The sequence below is a fragment of the Hemicordylus capensis genome, chromosome 6 (genome assembly GCF_027244095.1).
Source record: "Hemicordylus capensis ecotype Gifberg chromosome 6, rHemCap1.1.pri, whole genome shotgun sequence".
Lineage (NCBI taxonomy): Eukaryota > Metazoa > Chordata > Lepidosauria > Squamata > Cordylidae > Hemicordylus > Hemicordylus capensis.
In genome coordinates, this window is record NC_069662.1 from 90,823,491 (window position 1) to 90,845,147 (window position 21,657).

Below are 21,657 nucleotides of genomic sequence, written 5' to 3' on the forward strand. Positions count from 1 at the left end.
GTCCCCCATGCTGTTTAACATATACATGAAACCGCTGGGAGAGGTCATCCGGGGACTTGGACTGAGTTGTCAGCAATATGCAGATGACACTCAGCTCTATCTCTCCTTGTCACCTGATCCCAGGGAGGTGGTGGATGTCCTGAATTGGGGGCTGGAGGCCGTGATGGGTTGGATGTGGGCTAATAAACTGAAATTGAATCCGGACAAGATGGAGGCACTGTTGGTCAGTAGGAGAGCCAATTGGGATAAGGAGATTTTACCGGTTCTGGATGGAGTTGCACTCCCCTTGAAGGAGCAAGTACGCAGCTTGGGGGTACTACTGGACCTGGCTCTGCTTTTGGAAGCTCAGGTGGAGGTGGTGGCCAGGGGTGCCTTTACACGGCTTCAGCTAGTACGCCAGCTGCTTCCCTTTCTCGAGATCTGAGGCAGATCTGGCCACAGTTACCCATGCCTTAGTCACGTCAAGGCTGGATTACTGTAACGGGCTCTAAATGGGGCTGCCCTTGAAGAATATCCGGAAACTACAGCTAACGCAAAATGCGGCAGCTAGGGTTTTATCTGGAATTAAATAATTATATTTTTATATATATGTGTCCTGAATTCTTTAAATATATCTCTTAATAAACGTACATATTTCAAAAGAACACCAAGACATGTCCAAAGTTGCCCAGAGCACAGAATAATGAAGATGGTAAAAGTATTCCAATCTTGCTTAATCAGTATGAAGGACTGTGATGTTACAACAGAACACCAAAACAAGTTCACTATTTCCCAAAGTACATAAATTTATAGGAGATGTTGGCAAAGTTCCACTCCTTTAAAATCAGCATAGAGAAATGTGCTGTAACGATAGTCCGTTCTGTTATCTGGAGCTTGTAAGGATAATAATTATTTTGCTAGTAGGTCCTTAGCATAGAGAGATGTGTTGTAATAATAGTCCGTTCTGTTATCTGAAGCTTGTAATAATAATTCTTTCGCTAGTAAGTCCTTAAAAACTGTACGGATATTCAGTATTTTTCTCCGAGGCTTCCTCATGAAGGACTAAAGAATAAAAGTATTATCATCAATTCTATAATAAACAATATAACAAATGTTGTTAAGATTGAAACAGCAATTCAAATATCATACCTTATCAGCTCTGTGTTCATTCTAAGGATAGCATTTTGTATGTAAAATGTCACATTGAAAGAGAGCTATATATACACTTAATAAGACACCCAGAGGGCTTCAATTTTACAATTCATCGGAGGATGATAATCCTCATATGAGGAAGAGACCTTTTCTTGAGCATAGAACCAAATTGGTTAAAGATGGATCAGTTTTTCAGGGGAGAGGGAGACCTCACTTCCGGTTCCGGAATCCTCCATTGTAAATTTAAGTTCTAGACAGTTTATAACTCATGAATTAAGAGTATTAGCGTTCAGTTTAAACTTTATCCCAAAACCTATGTATAATTCTTTTCTGAAGGAACTTTAAATGGATCCTGTTGATATTCTGTATTGGATCCAAAATAAGATTTCAGTTTTAATAATCTTATTAACTTATATAAATCAATGCGGGTCTGAAAAGAATTATACATAGGTTTTGGGTTAAAGTTTAAATATGATCGTCTCCACTGCTGCTTCTTGTATTTTGTACTGTTTTTATGTTTGTGTGTTAATTTTTTTAAAATCAGATTTGTGTTTTATTTTTTAGCTCAATATTTTAATGTGTCTTTTTTACAATCTTGTTTTTAAATTTTATTGTGAGCTGTCTTGGGATTTTCTTAATGAAAGGCAGGGTATAAATTTAACAATAAAATAAATGGCTACTAGTCTGGTGACTATAGGCCACCTCCAGCATCAGAGGCAAGATGCCTTTAAACCCCAGTTGCAAGGGAGCAACAGCAGGAGAGAGGGCATGCCCTCATGTCTTGTCTGTGGGCTTTGAAGAGGCATTTGATGGTCTACTGTGTGAAATAGGATGCTGGCCTACATAGGCCCTTGGCCTGATCCAGCAAAGCTATTCTGATGTCATTGTACTTTTTATGCTGAGATATACTTGGCTGACAGCAAATTACAACTGATCAAGAGCAGAAGCCAGTATGAAGGTTTCCTTTACAAGGCCCCATGAAATCCATGGGTTTGTGTAAGACGACAGCAGAACTGCTCTATAAATGAACAAGTGCTTTTTTGCAGTTTACATTCATTTCAGTAGGGCCTGCACAGGAGTACTTCTGTGTGCATCAGTTTGTATTTTGGTTTTTGCAACTGTAAGTAAAAGTACCAGGTGACTCTTTTTGTCTGTTGTATCAAGAAGTATTTGGAGGAAGAAATGAATGTTTTTTGCTTTCTTCTTTTGTGAAACCCAAATCAGGGAAAATAACTTTTCAGACTTTCTAAATATAAGAAAATGTATACATTTGAAAATGGAAAAGGAAAAGTTGTTACACATATTCCTTTAAGGAATAAACAGTGGAAGCATTTTTAGATTCATCTTTAAAACTTTATAGAGTCCAGTGACACCTTAAGGTCTAAAAGTAAATATTGAGGTGTTTGTGAATCTACTTATATTGATATTTCCAGTAATACATGATTTTTGCTATTTAAGATTTTTTAAAAATCCACCAATCAGTCCACAAATGTATTCCTTGTAGCCAACAACAAATAGCTACCATGCAATGATTAAAAAACAAAAACCAGAACAGCAAGCAGAGCCAGCCCATAACACATTTGCCTATCACCAAATGTGTTCCTAACTGGAAAGGTCTTACTGCCTTTTTGGATGAATTTAATTACCTGACCAGATAACTTCCCAGAGGGCAATGCTACATTAAAGGCCTTGATCCTCAGTGCCACTGGTCTTGTCTTTGAAAACTGAATAGAATGAATGAACGGTTGTTTGAATGTACTCTTGTGCGTTACAGCTTAGATGTGACTGTGCCACAAAATATTTAATCTGCTTATGTACCTTGTATCTGAAAGAGGAAGCACCTGAGCAAAGTTTTCCCTGAAGATCTTAAAGTAGGAGGTGTGGGTATGGTCCTTTAGTTATAATTGAAGTTATACTGATTCACGATGGCTTAGTATGCAATTTCCATTACTAATACATTATGAGATGGGTCTCACGATCAAAGAGACCTGCCTGGGGAGGGTGAGCAGGGAGAGCGGACTAAGCCCACTCTCCCCACAGACAACCAGCCAGTCTGCTCTGGGCGGCCGCCCAAACAAGGGAGGGAGGCTAGGGAGTTCGGGGGCCATGTGGCCCCCAGAAGCTCCAGTATGCCCTGAGCAAGCGCTTGGGTCATACTGGAGAGACCCCCGAGCTGGGAGGTGGCTTTCCGCCTTTCCGCCAGGGGTCTTCTCTTGAGTTGCTGTGGTGCGGAGCTGCACAGTGGCAACTCACGATTGCTTAAATCGGGTTTGTGGAGCGCTCACTCCACAAGCCCAGTTTAAGCACGGGGCTACTTAAGCGGGTGACCCGCTTAAGAACCCACTAGGCTTGCAGCCGAGCCTGGTGGTTCTCACGGTTGTAGAAAATCGGGCTAGTGGAGGTTAGCTCGATTTTCTACAATTGTGTCAATAGCCTCTATGTCTATTTGCTGGTTTTTGAATGAAAATACGTAAGTTGACTCTCTAGTACTTTGAAAATGCCAAGCTAGTTTTTGAAATCACATTTATTAAATAAGTAAATAAGACCTATTTCTGAAAGCAGCTATTGCCAATGTTAGGATTCCCCCCCCCCCGCCCCTTACCAATTTTAATCTTTACAGAAGGATGAGGATTTCCCCATGCTTTCTAATTTTGTTGACAGGAAAAAATAACCTTTCAGCAAGTCTACTGTTTGGGTATACCCATGTGGCTTGACTTAATGTAAATAGTGCTCTCAAAGTGCTGGCACACTACTTTAAGCATTTGTACTCTTGCTCAAGACCTTCAGTACTTCCTTAGGAGCATGCAGCAGCATGGATGGCTTAGAATCATCTTCATAATGCTGCAGAACATGGGAGCCGCTCTATGAACTTCAATAACAAATTCATTATGTTGAGGAGAAATGTATTGGGACATACTGTGAATTAACCCCATTCTTATTTCCAGAGTACTCGCGTGATGTGGACTCCTCCTCTTCGTGAAAGTTTCTCATATCCATTCCTTGTGGTTCAGATGCTATTACTAACCTACATTCTCAGGTAGTTTCCATTCTTACTACTTAAATATGAAGAATTAAACCAAAATCCCCAAATGAGGTATTATATACCCCTATTTTGTGGAGAGCATGATGTTATCTGTAGAATATCCTATACTAAAGATTCTTAGCACCTCTGCCTTTTAAACATACTGGCCTAGTGAGTGGCACTGGCACAAAAATAGTAAGTTAGAAATAGTCTAATACAACTCTCATACCTTCTGAAACTGGTTTTTGGCCGTGTCTTCACTTGAGGCTGCATACAGAGCCACAGAAAAATTGTGGCTCCTGCAAGTGTGCCACCCTATCCTTGAGTCTTCTGATTTCCAGTTTCTTCTCTTTCTCCATAAAAGTATATATAATGAATACTGCTTCATTGGCTTAAGAGAAAGGGGAAGGGTTTGCAGCAATAGAAACCAAGGAGTGGGAGGCCATTTTCAGAATTCATGGTGGGGGCAGGGGAAAGTGTTTTTCTAAATGTGGACCCCTGTTCATTTCTAATACCAATGGAGCAAATATTGTTTTACTTCTGTTAGCTTTCTGTAGGATACAGCCTCCTAAGGAAAAGAAAATCAGCATCTGACCTGGCCGAATACTGGCTTTATCTGTACACAGGATCTTCCTGGAACTGCTATTTTATTTCATTTATCAGTTGACTGAATAGTGGATTCAGGGTGATTCTGGATACAAATAAATCCAGTAAGTTACTGAATCAGTAGTTACTTCCTATCTGTGGTAAATTGAATTAGTTGGTGTAAACATGTGTGAGCCTGAGGTTGAGAAAAGAACATCTGACCAATATTAAATGTAAATGAGATTGATAACTACCTTCCTCTCTTTATGTTGACACAGGGTTCTAGTTAGGGATTTGCACGGACCGGTTCGGAGGCCATTCTACTGGCCTCCAGACCGGTCCGGACACGGGGCGGTTTGGATTCGGAAGGGTTAGGGTGGGGGGTTCCATTAAGGGGGGGGCTTTACTTACCCCTCCCGCGTTTTCCCAACTCCGGCGCCGTAGTTAATGTAAGAATCCGTCGGCAGGATCCCTCCTTGCCGCCCGCTTCAATCTCCTAATCATGGCTCCTCCGTGGTAAACAATTGGGTGGCAGGATACCTCCCTGCCGCCCCCTTGAAGCCCCCTGCCACCCCCACCACTCGCTCGCGGCAGGGAGATGTCCTCCCGCCCCCTTCCCTGCCAGGCTGCAAAAGTCTTTAAGAAACCTTTTGCACACGCGTGCAAAAGGCTTCTTAAAGACTTTTGCAACCCGGCAGAGAAGGGGGCGGGAGGACATCTCCCTGCCGCGAGCGAGCGGTGGGGGCAAGATTGAAGGAGGCGGCAGGGGGCTTCAAGGGGGGCGGCAGGGAGGTATCCTGCCGCCCGATTGTTTACCATGGAGGAGCCATGATTAGGAGGTTGAAGCGGGCGGCAAGGAGGGATCCTGCCGCCAGATTTTTACAGTAACGACGGCGCCAGAGTTGGGAAAACGTGGGAGGGGTAAGTAAAGCCCCCCCGTCCTTAATGGAACCCCCACCCCAGTGCTGGACCGCAGCTCCGCGGTTCCGTGCACACCCTTAGTTCTAGTAATGCTTATTAGAAATACTGCATACACATAAGATGCTCTTACTGTTGAGAATTCTCTCTGGTAAGAGATACCCTTCTATTACAGCAGAGTGCACAGAAGCAAAACACAGCGGAGTCTGCCTAGGCATGTGTGTATGCTGAGAGTAAAAGAAACTTGGAGCCAGTTCATAGTTTCAAATCAATATAAGGAGTCTTTATTGGTGAACTCCATTCTAGATAGTAAAGTGGAGAGGTAGGATCTCTAATCTGTCTATCTAGCTGGATGCAGAGGGATGGTTTCTGCATTTCTGTACACATGGTGCAGGGAGAGAGGAGCGTGGGTGTTGCAAAGGAGAAGAAAAGGGAAGAGGAAGAAGTAGCAGGAAGGAAGGAAGTCCCTGAGAGTAGCAATCTACTACTACTACTACTAATAATAATAATAATCTGATTTCTATCCCGCCCTTCCAAAAATGGCTCAGGGCAGTTTACACAGAGAAATAATAAATAAATAAGATGGATCCCTGTCCCCAAAGGGCTCACAATCTAAAAGAAACATAAGACAGATACCAACAACAGTCACTGGAAGTACTGTGCTGGGGGTCGATAGGGCCAGTTACTCTCCCCCTTCTAAATAAAGAGAATCACCATGGTAAAAGGTGCCTCTTTGCCAAGTTAGCAGGGTGTAACAGAAAGAGGGGTTATCAAAGGGATAGTGTTAGAGCAGTAGAGAAAGGATGACCTCTCTAGCCCTCTGACTCACTAATCTGTCCCCCTCTGCCATTGAGACACGAGACAGCGTTACACCTTTCAGCTTGGATAGATTTGTATACTTTAATTTCTATGTTAAAATATATTTTGATATTACATGTGCAAATGATGTTTCTTATGTATTATTATGAAGGCTGATCATTCATCTTAAATTGTATTTTTATAGCTGTGACTATTTAAGGCAAAATACAAGGCAATTTGAAATATTTCATTCTCTATTGCTCTTTGCATTAATGAGCAGTCTTGATATTGTTAAACTTACTGCTGTTTTATTTTTCTTCCCCAAGGACTCAGAATGTTAATAGAAGAAGCCTGATTGCACTATCTGTTTCTAATGTTTTTTTCATGCTTCCGTGGCAGTTTGCTCAGTTTGTTCTTCTAACACAGGCAAGCTAATTGTTATGAATCTGATTAATTATAGTTATCTATGTATATTTGTTAATATCCCAGTGTACCAAATAATTGAACTAAATAGTGTTTATCAAGTCTGGATGCAAATACATAAAATATCAAACATTTAACAGGTGATTCTTATGAGTATTTGAGTCACTAAAATTCCTTTAGCCGAATTCTAAACCTACACGATATAAAAATAATGGCTGACATCCTGACTAATGAAGGGAGGGCTCAGCAGGAGGGGGAGAGTGTGTTTGGCTGATCTTAGCTTAGCTGCCTCCAAAAGTGTTCTGTGCCTTCTGGAAATATGTCTCCCAGGATCACACAGCCCTGAGGGACATACTTTCAGAAAGCAAGGAGCACTTCTGGAGACAGGGAAGATGAGTGAAAATCTTTCTCCCCTTTGCCTATACATGCTTCAGTAGTGGAGAAGCCTCCTGCAGTGTCATGTCTTTGTTAGGATGTCAATTAGGGAGGTTGTTCTCATGACCAGCTCTACTCGGGCTAGCGCAGCCCTACCTAGCTAGAGCTGCTTGTGAGAACTACCGGGATATGTCCTGATCCTGGTGCTCCTTGGCCAGGTAACAGAGTGAGCAGCTGGGCTGCCAACAGCCACTAAAACAATAGAGGCTAGGGGAGGGAGCGACCAGGCCTCTGGAGTTTCCAAATACGCCTTGCTGCTTGTATGGTGCATTGTGGGATTCCTGGTGGCCAGATTTCACTTCCCTAGCCTCCAGATTGCTGTGTCACTTGCAGCAGGTGGTTGTCAGTGTTCCCTCTAACAGGGATTCCCAGATATTATTGACAGCAACTCCCAGAATCCCAAGCTGCAATGGCTTTTGCTTGGGGGTTCTGGGAGTTATAGTCAACACCGTCTGGGAATCCCTGTTAGAGGGAACACTGGTGGTTGTGTGGGGGAAGATAAGTGCTATCCTGCCTCCCTGCCCTCCCTATCTCCAACCGCAGTGGTGTGCACAGCCCTCATGTATTCCTTTTCTAGCTAAAGGGGGCAGGTCCAGCTGAGGAAAAGGCCTGCTGATAGCAATGGACTTCACTATTAGTTTTTTTTACAGAGCAGCTAACTTTTTTTTTCTGAGGCCTAGGCTGGTTAATACACATATTTATATGTATATAAATATACATATATCTATTTTCATGATGCCAGCGTGGTGTAGTGGTTAAAGTGCTGGACTAAGACTGGGGAGACCCAAATTCAGATCCCCATTCAGCCATAATACTAGCTGGGTGACTCTGGGCCAGTCACTTCTCTCTCAGCCTAACCTACTTCACAGGGTTGTTATGAAAGAGAAACTTAAGTATGTAGTACACCGCTCTGGGCTCCTTGGAGGAAGAGCAGGATATAAATGTAGTAGTAGTAGTAGTAGTAGTAGTAATAATAATAATATTTATATGTATATTTTATATACATATATACATTATGTATTTATATAAATACACAATTCAGTTTTATTCTGTCTATACAGATGAACTTGCAATTTAATCCATATTGTATATTGGACATATATGTAAATTAATGTAAAATTCTATGCTATCTAACCCCTCAGTTTCCATAGCAGATGCTGTTTTGAAAAACAAAACAAACCCCACAAACCTAGAGCCCCCTTGGTCTCATGAAGGCTCTACACACAATCAAACACCCCTCCCCGGGCGGGTGGGTTGCCCTCCCAGATGAGCAGTGGCTTTGCATGGGCGTTCCCACGGCTGGCCGCAGCTCGCTCGGGAGCTCTGGGGGTCTGCTGAAAGGAGGCGCTGCTGTGCAGCGCCCTGCTCCCAGAGCCCCAGAAATGCAGCAGTGCATTTCTGAGATCGCCCCCATATCCCTTCCCAGAGTGTGTCCACTGCGTCTGCAGGCAGCCGCGTCAGACACACAATCTGTTAACCTGCCACTTACACCCAAAACCTTGGTTAAGTGGCGGGCTCCGTAAGCGAGGTTGCCACTGGGAGCCGCGCTGCTCTCATTGCTGCACACGAGCAACAGAACCCAGGCTGGGCTCCCTTAGCCCTGTTTCTGCTGCTTATGAGAATCTCCTCATGGAATGAGTTGTATGGTAGTTTACATGCTGGCTGATATTCTTAATACATTTAGGCAGAACATATATATCTAATTCCTTTATTCTTTTCAATTGCAGGTGGCATCAATTTTTGGTATATATGTTGTAGGTTTCATTGATTCATATAAGCTACAGAAGATACTTTATGCACACATGGTAATGCTTTTTTCTTTAAACTTGTTAAATGTTTAGGGGTAGAACCAATTTTTGTCAAATTCGTGTAGCTTTGATTATATGCATTATGGCCACAGTGTTTTTAAAAATTGGAATAAAATGTGTTATACAGACTTTCTGCACTTCATCATTAGATGGTTAGAAACCATAGACTTTGGGGCTTTTTGATACTCTCCCTCTCTTTTATTTTGCTCAGCATCCTGCCTGAATAAGATTTTTGGGAAAGTCAAAAGCCTGCATACTAATTGGTTATTGACATTTGACAGTTAGTCCTAATAAATGTGGTGTGTGTGTGTTTTAAAGGACCAACACAACTACCTGTATTTTTCTCTTGACAAATTATAATTCAGTATATCACCATAATATAGAAGGGGGAGAGACAGGGAGGTTTTAAAAGTGTTCTAAACATGTATTTGTCAAAGACAAAACCCTTTTATAAGGATTTACACAAAGACTAGAAGCTGATATGCTACATCAATATAAATTAAAGAATAAGATTGACATAAGAAACCATTTGAATCAAGTTTCTTTATTATTTAAAACAAACTTATTTTCAGACTTGCTAGTATTATGTATGTAGTCTATGGGAAGGGGAATAATGACTAGGAATAAGCTCTAATGTGGTACATAGGAACATAGCAAGTTGTGTTGTACTGAGTCTCACCATCCATCCACCTCAGTATTGTCCACATAAACTGATAGCAGCTCTCCAAGGTTTTGCACAGGAATCTTTCCCAGCCACCTGGAGATGTAGGGAACTGAACTTTGGGCATTCTGCCTGCAGAGCAGATGCTTTACCATTGAGCTATGGCCCTATCCCTAAGCATAACCCTTTATATTTTTCATATTCTAAGAACTTGTTAAGAAGAAGGAAGCCAAAACACTGGTGAAGACTCATATTGACTAATGTTGTTTAATTTATTGTTGAAATGTGAGCTGTATTAAAATAGCACCTTTCAGAGATCCTACACTGTTAACTCTCATTTTGGCTTAAATATTTCAGTTAAATGTTTTCATTATTTAGATGTGTTTATATCCTTTTAGGCATCACTTGCAATATGTTTTGTCCTGATGTTTGGAAACTCTATGTTGCTGACATCCTATTATGCTGCCTTTTTGGTAGTTATTTGGGTAAGTTACTAAAAGTGTACTCAAGAATGCTTTGTCTTACTGTACTGGAATACTGTGACAATGCACAGAATATCTAGACAAAACACTTCATACAGCCTAAGAAGTAAAAAGACACTGACTGGTATCTAGATTGTTCTTCAGAGTGGATATTGTACCTCACTGAAAATTGGCTTCATGCATGAGCAGTAGCCCCAGTTGGGAACATTCCAAACTCTGTTACTTTTTGGTGGTAGTCTTTCCCCCCAGCTACATGAGAAAGAGACTGTCCCTCCCTTTCAGTTCTTCATCGTCTGCTGCATGTTCCACATTGCTTCAGACTGTTGGAGAATATTCCTGGATCGCTAAGTCATTCCTTTCTCTTTATTATTAATTTAGTTTCATTTATCCTGTCTTTCTTGTCTCAGAGTTTTCTTTCTTTGTGTTAGTGTTTTGATTTTCACCTAGATTCCCCTTCCCCACCACACTTCCCTGATCACTCCTTGATTCAGATTTCATTTTAAATTTTATGGAGACAAAAGTCTCATTTAAAAAGTGTGTCATGGGGCAGAACTTCCATCTGCTGATGGCCACCAACTTTGTTTAGTTTGCTTCAGGGAAATGCACATGGTTGAGCCTTGTATTCATTACCTCAGATTTATAAAGCAGGCCCACTTCAGTAGACCCTTCTGTCTTTGTGCTTTCTCTGGGAAAAGGCTCTTTCAACCCTCACACCAATGGCGGAGTCAACCCCTATTGTCATTCCAGATGAAGATGCCCCTTCAACGCCTCAGACCACTATTATGGTCTTGGTATCTTTGGATCTGGATAGTGATTCTGATGACACTCATAAAAATGGGTTCTGCGCCTGCGCAGACCAGCTTCAGGTAGCCATCGCTAGCTCCTCGCGACGCCTTTAACCGCCCCTGCGCGAGGGTGCAGTACCTCATACTGGCGGTTAGGTGTCTCTCTATTCAGTTTCTTTCTGACTGCCTACACGTTCAGACGCTTCGGAAAGCTTTCTGCTCCTCAGCATTTTCGGATCTGACCTTGGACTGACTGACTACTACTCCAGACGAACCCTTGAACAAAGCATAGAACACAGAGTGTTAAAAAACCAACAACACGGAACTTTCACCGAATACAACTACAGAACGGTAAACGACGGCTTGCTTGGCGTTTCCCCCACCTTACCCTCCAAAAACCCACAACCCCATGAGCAAACAGCCTGCAACTGTTGCCTCTTTGGAGGAGGAGCGGGCTCCAAGAGTGGAAAGAGTGGCACCTGCGAAAAGAGCACTTTTTTAAAAAGTGCCAGGGCTGCCACGGCAAACTACCGTCAACGGACGGGCATAGTTTCTGTCTCCTCTGCATGGGAGAAGGGCATACTGCCACAACTTGTGATATCTGTGCGGGTTTTTCTAAGCAAACCCTTGATAGATTGGCACGCCTGAAAGTTGCCCTGATGGCGGATGCCCAATGCCCTTCAGCTTCGGGCTCGAATATGGTTCCAGGAACTGCCTCTGCCACGCAGTCTAAACTCCCAGTGAAGGGGAAAGAAATCTTGGTGTCGAAGGCTCTTTCGACATCGAAGCCAAGCTCGACATCAACATTGTCAGGCGAGCCACCTAAGAAAAAGAAGTCATCAAAGAACCGTGCGTTGACATCGAAGGGCTATGCATCAACGTTGAGAGACTGTGTTTCAACTTTGCAAGAACATACTTCAATTAGAGGCGTTCAAAATGAGGTTGCCCTCAAGGTCGAGGTCGAGCCTTTTGACAGCGAGCTACCATCTGCATCAGGCGCCACTTCTGAAGCTGTGGACAGCCCTGTGAATATACAAGAGGATGCCTTACTGGCACACCACCTTCACTCCCTCCAACTACTCCCTCCACCTCAGCATTTCAAGGATTTTTGCATCTGGGACTGGACATAGAAGATGAAAATCAGATAGAGGATAGCAATCCTCTATCAAACATCTCTAAAATGCCAGAAGTTGGGGGATTACTTCCCAGTCGTGGATGGAGACCAACAGCCCTGTCATCGGAGGAATACTCCTTGTTTAGGCAATGGCATATAAGTGGCAGCAGCGCACTAATACCGGCACCAAAGTCACGCCAATGAGGGAACCACTGCTGCATACCCGCGACTCCCAGACACAACCCCAACAGGCAAGGACTGTGGCAATACAGGCAGTTATGCTTCTTGCTGCAAGAACCGTATCAGTTCAGACAACCATACAGAAAAGCATCCCTTCCCGACCCACATTGGTGACTGTGGGGACTGAAGGGGGATCTGACACTCCAGATCACTCAGGCTCTACGTCTTGTTCTCCGATAGCCTACCCACCTGCTTCTGACTCCTCTGAGGATGAAGGTGACGAATTGGATTCCACAAGGGGTGACTCCGAACCCTCCTTACTGGATCCATCATTACCTGATTTACCATTGGAGGTCCCTCCTCCCTTATCGGTCTCGCCAAATGAACAACTGAAGAAGTATCACCAGCAGGTGGCTGAAATTGCGGAAGTTCTTAGCCTTGAATGATGCCCAAAGACCACAGACCTTGACAACCCTGTCTACAACTTCATGAAAAAGACACCAGGTCTGCAACCTGTTTATCTTCCGATGATGCCAGTCATTACGAATGCAGCTCAATCCGCTTGGGACGTATTGCAGACATCTACTCCAACATCAAAGAAACTGGAAACACTGTATTGTATCCAAGAAGCTGACAATGTCTACCTTCATAAACACCCGGCTCCTAACTCCTTGGTTATAGACTGCGCTTCCACTTCTAAGTCAGGGAGGCGTCATACAGCAGACAAAGAAGGTCGGAAGTTAGATGTCTTGGGGAGGTGCACGTACTCCACTGCTTGCCTCTCAATTAAAATCACCAACTATGTAGCCTGTTTGGCCAAATACACACACTGCTTATGGGAGAGGTTGTATGAAGAAAGAGCCAATCTCTCTCCTGAGGAATTCAAACAAAAGGTTGAGGCCACTTTCCTGCAAACCACGACTACAACACTCCAGCAATTGGCCAATGCGAAACACCTGGTGGAGTCAGAGTCCAGAACACTTACGTCAGCTGTTATGCTGAGTTGGCTCCGTTCAAAGTTCCTACAACAGGACATGCATGAATGCATCGAGTCTCTGGCATTTGACGGAAAAGGCCTTTTTGCGGAAGCCACAGATGAAACAATGGAGCAGTGGAGGAAGTTGAAGACCACTGCAAAGACCTTTATGAACCAAACTCAGAAGTACAATCCAGACAGATTCCAAACTTATTATAAGTGACAACAAAACTACCAGCGAGAACGCAGGGATTACCGTAGGTCCTGGAATTGTTGGAACAAGAAGGCACACAGAAGACCTGACACACAAAATAAGCAACATTTATGATCCCAGCAGACTCTAGAATCTGCGGCTCCCTTGGTTGACCCACAGGAGACACAGACCCAACCATTGGTGAGGCCCATCATCTCCTTACATACGGCAAGGCCCAACATTGCCTTGAACACAGCCAGTAATACCATCCATCTGGCAAGTCATGCCTTTGCATGGCACAACATAACATCAGACAGATGGGTCTTGTGCATAGTCCAAACGGGTTATGCTATTGAATTCCATACTCTGCCAGAGTTCACGGGTACCAAGTATACCCCAGAAACCGATACTCTCAGAGAGGAGGTCAACTCTTTGTTGGATAAGGGAGCAATTTCACCGGTGCCATGGTCAAGGTGCCACAGTGGATTTTACTCTAGGTATTTCTAGATTCCCCAAAAGGATGGTGGCATACGTCCAATCATGGATCTCAGGGAACTAAACCAGTATGTTGATGTGAGAAAATTCCGTATGATTACGTTGCAAGCAATCCTCCCTCTCCTTCAGGGTGAGGGATGGATTGCAACATTGGATTTAAAGGATGCCTTCTTCCACATCGGCATAAAAGTAAGCCACAGGAAGTTTTTATGTTTTACACTGGGTTCCCAAGTTTATGAGTACAATGTGCTGCCTTTTGGGCTGGTAACTGCACCAAGAGTGTTTACTAAATGTATGGCGTGATTATTGCTTATCTCAGGGTTAAAGGGATTTCTATCTTTCCCTTTTTAGACGACTGGCTTCTGACGGCAAAAACAAAAGAGGAGCTACTGCATCATGTGACAACAGTATCGTCACTTCTAGAGCGCCTGGGGATATGTATCTACCAGAAGAAATCACACTTTACGCCTGCCAAGAGACTGCCTTACTTCAGGGCAATATTGGACATGGCAATGCAGAGGGCGTTCTTACCCATGGACAGGTACCATCGCATCCATGATATGGTGCGTCAGTTTTACTTGGAGCCGCTGCAGAAAGCCAGGTTCATCCAAGTGCTGCTAGGTTTGATGGCTTCCTGCACAACTACGGTCCTGTATGCGAAGCTTTGCATGTGGACGTTAAAGACATGGTTTCTTCGTTTGTTCAGCCCGAATGCAGACCCGCAGGACAAACAGCTGCTGATCCCGGAGAGGGTGTTGACATCCCTTCAATGGTGGACAAAGACCTCAAATCTGTTAATGGGGGTACCCTTCCATGCTCCAAATCCTACACTGACACTCACTACAGACACGTCTCAGCTTGGATGGGGAGTAACTTGTGCGGACAGCGGAAATCAGGGCACTGGAATGGCCGGGAGCGGCTCCTTCATATCAACTTCCTGGAACTTCTGGCCGCGTTCAAGGCACTGAAAGAGTTCCAGGACATGTTACATGGCAAGACACTACTATTACAAATGGGCAACACTACGGCGGTGGCATACATAAACAATCAGGGGGGCACGGTGTCCATGTCTCTTTGCCACCTAAGCCTACAGATTTGGAAGTGGTGTATTGCCAGGGGGATCCACCTTCAAGCCATCCACATAAAGGGCCAGGACAATGTTCTGGCAGATGCATTGAACAGAGACAAGACTTTATATCAACACGAATAGGAACTACACCCGCAACTAGTGGGCGAGTTATTCCAAATGTGGACCACACCATTGGTGGACCTTTTTGCTACAGCCGACAACAAGAAATGTGCACAATATTGTTCATGGATGGGTCTCAGAAAAGGTTCCAAGGGAGATGCATTCCTGTTCCAATGGACTCAGAGTGTCTTCTATTTATACCCGCCATACCCACTCCTGAACAGGGTGGTGGCCAAATTGCTACAAGACAAGACCAAAGCCATAGTCATTGCTCCATGGTGTCTAAGGCAATCCTGGTTTCCGAGACTACGAAGTCTAGCGGGCCTCAATTACAGAAGACTACCACAGAGGCCAGACCAGATAAGCCAGGCAGGGTGAGAACTCCTTCATGTAGACCTATCCACTCTCAAGCTGACAGCGTGGAAAGTAGGCTTCTGAAATGCATTCGTATTAATAACAGGAAGGGGTCCACAAGAAAGAATTATGTGGGGAAATGGAAAAGATTTGTGGCCTATGCAGAGTCCAAAGGGTTTCGACCGCGTGATGCCACATTGAGGGAGGCCCTCCTATACCTCACATCCCTGAAAACTCAAGGCTTGGCAAATGTGTTAATTAGGGTTCTCATAGCTGCACTTTCCTCCCGCCACCAGGGCTGGGATGGTAAATCGGTGTTCACACATCCACGTATGAAAGACGTCTTGCAAGGTATTAATAATTTGTATCCCCCATCAGACCACCAATTGAGAAATGGAGCCTGTCTCTAGTTCTTTCTGCTATGACACAAGAACCGTTTGAACCTATGGCAACCACTACCTTGAAACTTGTGACCATGAAAACACTGTTTTTTATTGCCATCACCTCGGCAAAGAGAGTTAGTGAATTACGGGCTCTTCGCCATATACAAGAATACATCCATATACGTCATATAAGCTATATACGATAATACATCCAGAGAAGGTGGTGATGCGCTTGGATCTGGATTTCCGGCCAAAGATTGTGTCCAACTTCCATGTTAACTGCAACATCGTTTTACCAATTTGCTTCAGGAATCCGTTGTCCACATTGGAAAAGATGATGCATTCCTTGGATGTCAGAAGAGCTCTCCTCTTCTACTTAAAGAGGACTCAACCCTTTAGGAAAACCTGCCACGTTTTTCTGGCAATCAAAGGTTGCCACAAGGGTGAACAGCCATCACGGCAAAAGTTGTCTGCCTGGCTGGTGGAGGCCATTAGATGCACGTATGACTGTCAAGGAAAGACTGCCCCTAAGTCTCTGAAGGCACACTTGACACGGGCCTATGCAACTTCAGCACCAATTTGACAGGCCTAGGATGTCAGACATCTGCTTGGCAGCGTCGTGGGCTACTGATCACACTTTTGTAAAGCATTATGCCTTAGACCTACGGTCTGTAGTGGAGGCGAAATTTGGCAGAGAAGTGTTGAAGAGGGTGTTAAAGTAGCATGCAGCGCCCGTCTCCATGGTTGGCAGCTCGTTACTCACCCATTTTTATGAGTGTCGTCGGAGTCACTATCCAGATAAACAGGTTGCTTACCTGTAACTACCTGATCTGGTAGTGATTCCACAACATTCATAATACCCGCCCATCCGGCCCTGCTGCAGGCTGCATGCAACGTAGTCACTTTGGGCATTTAGTGCTGGACACTAAGCCGGGTCACAGATTGGGCTACATCAGTCAGCCAGAAACTGAATAGAGAGACACCTAACCGCCAGTATGAGGTACTGCACCCTTGCGCAGGGGCAGTTAAAGGCGTTGTGAGGAGCTAGCGATGGCTACCCGAAGCTGGTCTGCGAAGGCGCAGAACCCATTTTTATGAATGCTGTGGAATCACTACCAGATCATCTGTTACAGGTAAGCAACCTGTTTTTCCGTGTCCTTTGGTACTAGTTAAAAATCTGATACTCTTCAAGTCTGTACCAACTAAGTGCATTCCAATTTCTTTGATCTTGGTACTGAGCACTTTGTCGGCTATATCAGAAAAGTGGGCCTATATTGCTCCTCCTAAAGGATGAATATATGACAAATAGTTTACACCAATATACAGTAAAATTGTAGCTGACAGTAGAATAGTTCAACTTCTGCTTGATGAAAGAGTAGTAAAAATGGGATGTGTTCTATACTTTACTGCAATATATCCATCAGTTTGACTATATTGACTTTTTTCCAATGCTGCTGCAAGTATATTCTGTGATCCTTCATATTCACTAGTATGTATTTGTTGCTTCAACCTGCTGCTCTACAGTTCAGGGAAGTATTGTACAAATATTATGGGAGTAATAGTATTAATGGAATAATTTCATTATTTTAGGGTGTTCTTGAGGTGGGTCCTAAATATCTGAAAACATACACAAATGGCTTTCCTTTATTGGTAAGAACTGATGTTTCATATGTTATACATTCTACCATATTATTAATCAGAAGGATAATATGTAGATGAGAGAACGAAAATACATCTTATGTCTGAGAATTTTCAATTTCACAAAATCCTAACTTTAAATTTTGCCACTCTAAAAAATAAATAAATCATCCCAAGACTTCTATTAAGTATAAACCAGGGCTGCTCAACTTCAGCCCTTCTGCAGATCTTGGCCTGCAACTCCCATAATTCCTGGCTATTGACCAATGTGGCTGTGAGTTGTGGTCCAAAAACAGCTGGAGGACCAAAGTTGAGCAGCCCTGGTATAAACAGTTCTGTTCTGCTGGGATTTTGAGACTTTGAAACCAATATAAAAGAATTTGCCAGCTTCTGACTTTATTTTATTTGCTGTTTTAGGTTATCATTATGCTGTTTTCAGATTGCTTTTATGTTATGTTATTTGATTATTTTAATTGTGAATTACTTTCAATGAAAAGGTGGGGTTTAAATATAGTAGTTTATATATTTAGTTCTACAGTCACACAGCCCTTCTTCCTTAGGTGTATAATAAAACTGAATGCTAACTCTGAAAACCAAGACTCAGTAGTCACAAGAACTTTTTATTTGTAGTGAGGATAGTTCGTGTGTGTGTGTGTGTGTGTGTGTTCCTCATGAACAGCCTCTTGGCAAATCTACCTGTTTGTTTTGCAAAGGGCTTAGTGAGGAAGAACATTATATAAAATAGGTGGGTTATTAATCATCTTTGCTTGTTTAACCTCATAAATATTAATGTTTAAAATTTGCCTGAAAGGAAAGTTTTGTAAAAATTCTCTTTCATATAATAGGAATTGCTCAGGGGAAGACTACTGCTATCTACTTTGCCTGTGACAATTGAATAACATTTCTGTGGAGGAGGAATGACTAATAGTTGCATTTTTAAAGCACGTGTTCTCATCAAAACATTTATAAGCTTGCGAACACTGTTGTCATGAAAGTAAAATCTGTTCCCTCCACTCCTTTCCTGGACAGGGTTCATGAGGTAGAACAGAGTCTTATAGCTCCCAAATACAGGCTCACACTACATGACACTCATCGGTATTCTATTAGTGTTCTAATATTAGGCTCACATGGGCAATATACTTCATGTAAACTTGCAACACTTCTTGAAATCTTTATTTCATATTGAGTGCCTCTTTCATTAACTGTGGAGCTTTTCTATCCATTTTATAGGCCATTGAAGGACTTTCTTGTTTCCTTGGGACAATTATTTTGAAGTCTTTGTTGTGTCTAATATTTGGAATATCAGATGATGTAAGTAAAAATTTCAGTTTCATATGTTCTTATTGTAACTTCCCCAATCTGTTCATGTGATTGCATGCAATAAATTTTCAGATTGCATGCACCAACATAATTTTGTTCCAAGTGAATTGAGCTTCTTCCTTTGGGTTCTCAAGGGGCCAAACACAAGCCTATTCACAGGGGGCGGGGAAAGACTGAAGTCAACCAGCATGCCATGAGTTTAGCTCAGACTGCAGTGCCTTTGTTTCTGTCTCAAGACCAGGTCCAAAACAAAAAATCACAGGGACCACCTTAAGGACCACCCATGAAATACCTCAACAACTGCGAATTGCAATAGCAGTTTACCAAGCTTTTCAGAGCAAGAAGCTTGTCAACATGTTGCATCAACTTGGTCTGTGTGTTGACTATAACAGGATTTTAAAACTTGAGGCACAGGTAGCTACAACTGTTGTGGAAAGAATGCTGGTCAATGATGGCATCTATTTGCCTCCTGATGTAGTTGAAAGGAGATACATATTCTAGATCAGTCAACTTCAAGCAAAATCAAAACACTGAAGCACTAACTACCACTCTTCACAGCTTTACAAATGCATTTACTGAGGACAGTGATGATCTCTTCAACCTGGCCACAAAGGCAGTTATGCCTGAGAAAGTCAAAGAAGATACTTGTAAGCAAAGTGAAATTGGTAAGAAACTACTTGAAAGTTTTGTATCAGTGTATAAACCAGGGAAACATCAACCTGTGGGCTCCAATGAGAAAATGTAAGGTACAGACTTTTAAAAACACTTGGGAAAAATAAATAGCTGAAGATAATACAATTGAGCTGAGAGAAGACAGAAATCTTTTTGCTCAAATGTTATTGGTGACAAAATCCAGATCAGAAATAAATCTTGAAGACTCTATAGGGAAACATGAACTCTTGGTTGTACCAAGGTCTATGTTTGCTTCTGACGGTACAATGCTGAAATGCCAAAACAAAAGCAGTCTGTTGGCTATTCTGGAAAAATGACTCGCTCAGGAAGACACATTGTCTGATGATGAGGATGTAGAGCCACTAGCCATGAACAAGAAAAAACAAAAGCCATTCATAGTGAGCCTAATCAGTCAGCTGGATTTGAGGTGGGACTTGTAGATGGGATGGCAGAACTCCAGTCGCTTCATAAGCTTGGACAGCATAAACTGTGGCCAGCTTGCTGAACACTTTACAGATTTTCTATCAAAATACAGAAACTATGATGAACATGTGGTATTTGATCGCTATGCTTGTCTTTTTTCAGCAACACGTGAAAGAAGACAAGGGCAACAACCGGTGATAGCTTACCACATCACGGATACAACAAACATAGCAAAATTAACCATGAAGTGGCTTTTTTCACATGTGAAAACAAAGATGGAACTAACACATTACTTGTCAAAGAAGATACTTAAAAAAGCACATATAAATGGTAAAAATTTGGTTTAGAGGCATGAGGATGTGAATCCAGAGCTACACACAGATATATGAGCCATCTTCAAAGTAATCAGGAAGAAGCGGATACAAAGCTTTTGCTTCATGCTGCTGATGCAACAAACGGGCTTCTAGAATCAACATTCACTCACCAGACACTGATGTTTTTGTGCTACCTCTTTGATGGTACCCAGAATTATGTGTTGGCACGAATTTTGTTACTGGAAAAGGAGAGTTGTACCACACTATTCCTCAACTGCTGATATATGAAGCTCTTGGACCCAACAAGGTTTCTGCTTTGCCTAACTTTACATGCTATTAGTGGTGCAGACAATACTGGAGGTTTTGCAGGGAAAGACAAATTAAGTTTCTGGAAAGCTTTCAAGAATGCCAATGATTGTATTATAAATTCACTTGCAAGTCTGGGGAAGGATTTACTCCCCTGTGATGGTACATTTGCTGCCCTTGAGGAATATATATGTCAGGTTTACTTGCCTTGTACACCCATCTCACAGGTTGATAGGTTAAGGTGGTGTCTGTTCATCAAGAAACAAGCCCAGTCTGAGAGCCTTCTACCTACAAGAGATTAGGGATGTGCAAACTGGTTCAAATATGAACTGGTTCGGTTTGATGGTTCGAATTTGAACCAAACCAGCCATTAGGTTCGAGCTGCCAGTTTGAATTTGTACCAAAAGGGTGTGTGTGTGTTTGATTCGAACTGGTTTGGGCCTCCCAAAGTGGGTGGGGTGGTAGTTGGCACCCATGGGTGCCTACCACCTAACCCCCAAAACAATCGGACACTCGTACGATTTGTTACGAATTTTTAAAAAACAATTTCTCATAGAGTATAATGGGACTTGAACTAGCCCATTATTCCCTATTGTGGAGCACCCATGGGTGCCAACTGCCACCCAAACCCTGAAGCAATTGGACACTCATGTGATTTTTTAAAATGAATTTTTGAAATATAGGGCATAATGTGACTTGAACCAGCCCATTATCCCTACCACCCACCAAACCCCAAGGCAATTGGACACTCCTCTGATTATTGGTGAATTTTTAAAGTATTCTTGAATTCCTCATAGGGAATAATGAGGTTTCCAGCAAAATGTGTTCTGAGTGTAGATTCTCTGGAAGCAAATGAGTGGATTCATGGTTTGTCATTGAAAATCTCATATGCTGCCAGAGAATCTACACTCGGAACACCTCAGAAACAACAAAACCCAGTACCCCATGGGTTAGGAACCCATGGGGATGGTTGGCACCCTCTGTGCACTACACCACCACTCGCTCTGGGCCACCCCAGCTGCTGAAACCTCTATTCTTCCCTGTGGAGAAAA

At 42.8% G+C, this 21,657-nt stretch overlaps 1 protein-coding gene across 2 annotated transcripts in view; it reads left to right on the plus strand.

Annotated features, from left to right (window-relative positions):
- Positions 1–21,657, plus strand: part of DPY19L1 (dpy-19 like C-mannosyltransferase 1) — a 107,961-nt gene that overhangs the window by 33,853 nt on the left and 52,451 nt on the right. Inside the window, exons 9-14 of one of the 2 annotated variants that reach the window (XM_053260698.1) lie at positions 4,077–4,168; positions 6,781–6,880; positions 9,040–9,117; positions 10,180–10,266; positions 17,523–17,582; positions 18,801–18,881. In XM_053260698.1, coding sequence (XP_053116673.1) covers positions 4,077–4,168; positions 6,781–6,880; positions 9,040–9,117; positions 10,180–10,266; positions 17,523–17,582; positions 18,801–18,881 — 498 coding nt within the window. The remainder of the gene's footprint in view (positions 1–4,076; positions 4,169–6,780; positions 6,881–9,039; positions 9,118–10,179; positions 10,267–17,522; positions 17,583–18,800; positions 18,882–21,657) is intronic. The other variant, XM_053260700.1, reaches the window with a different exon arrangement.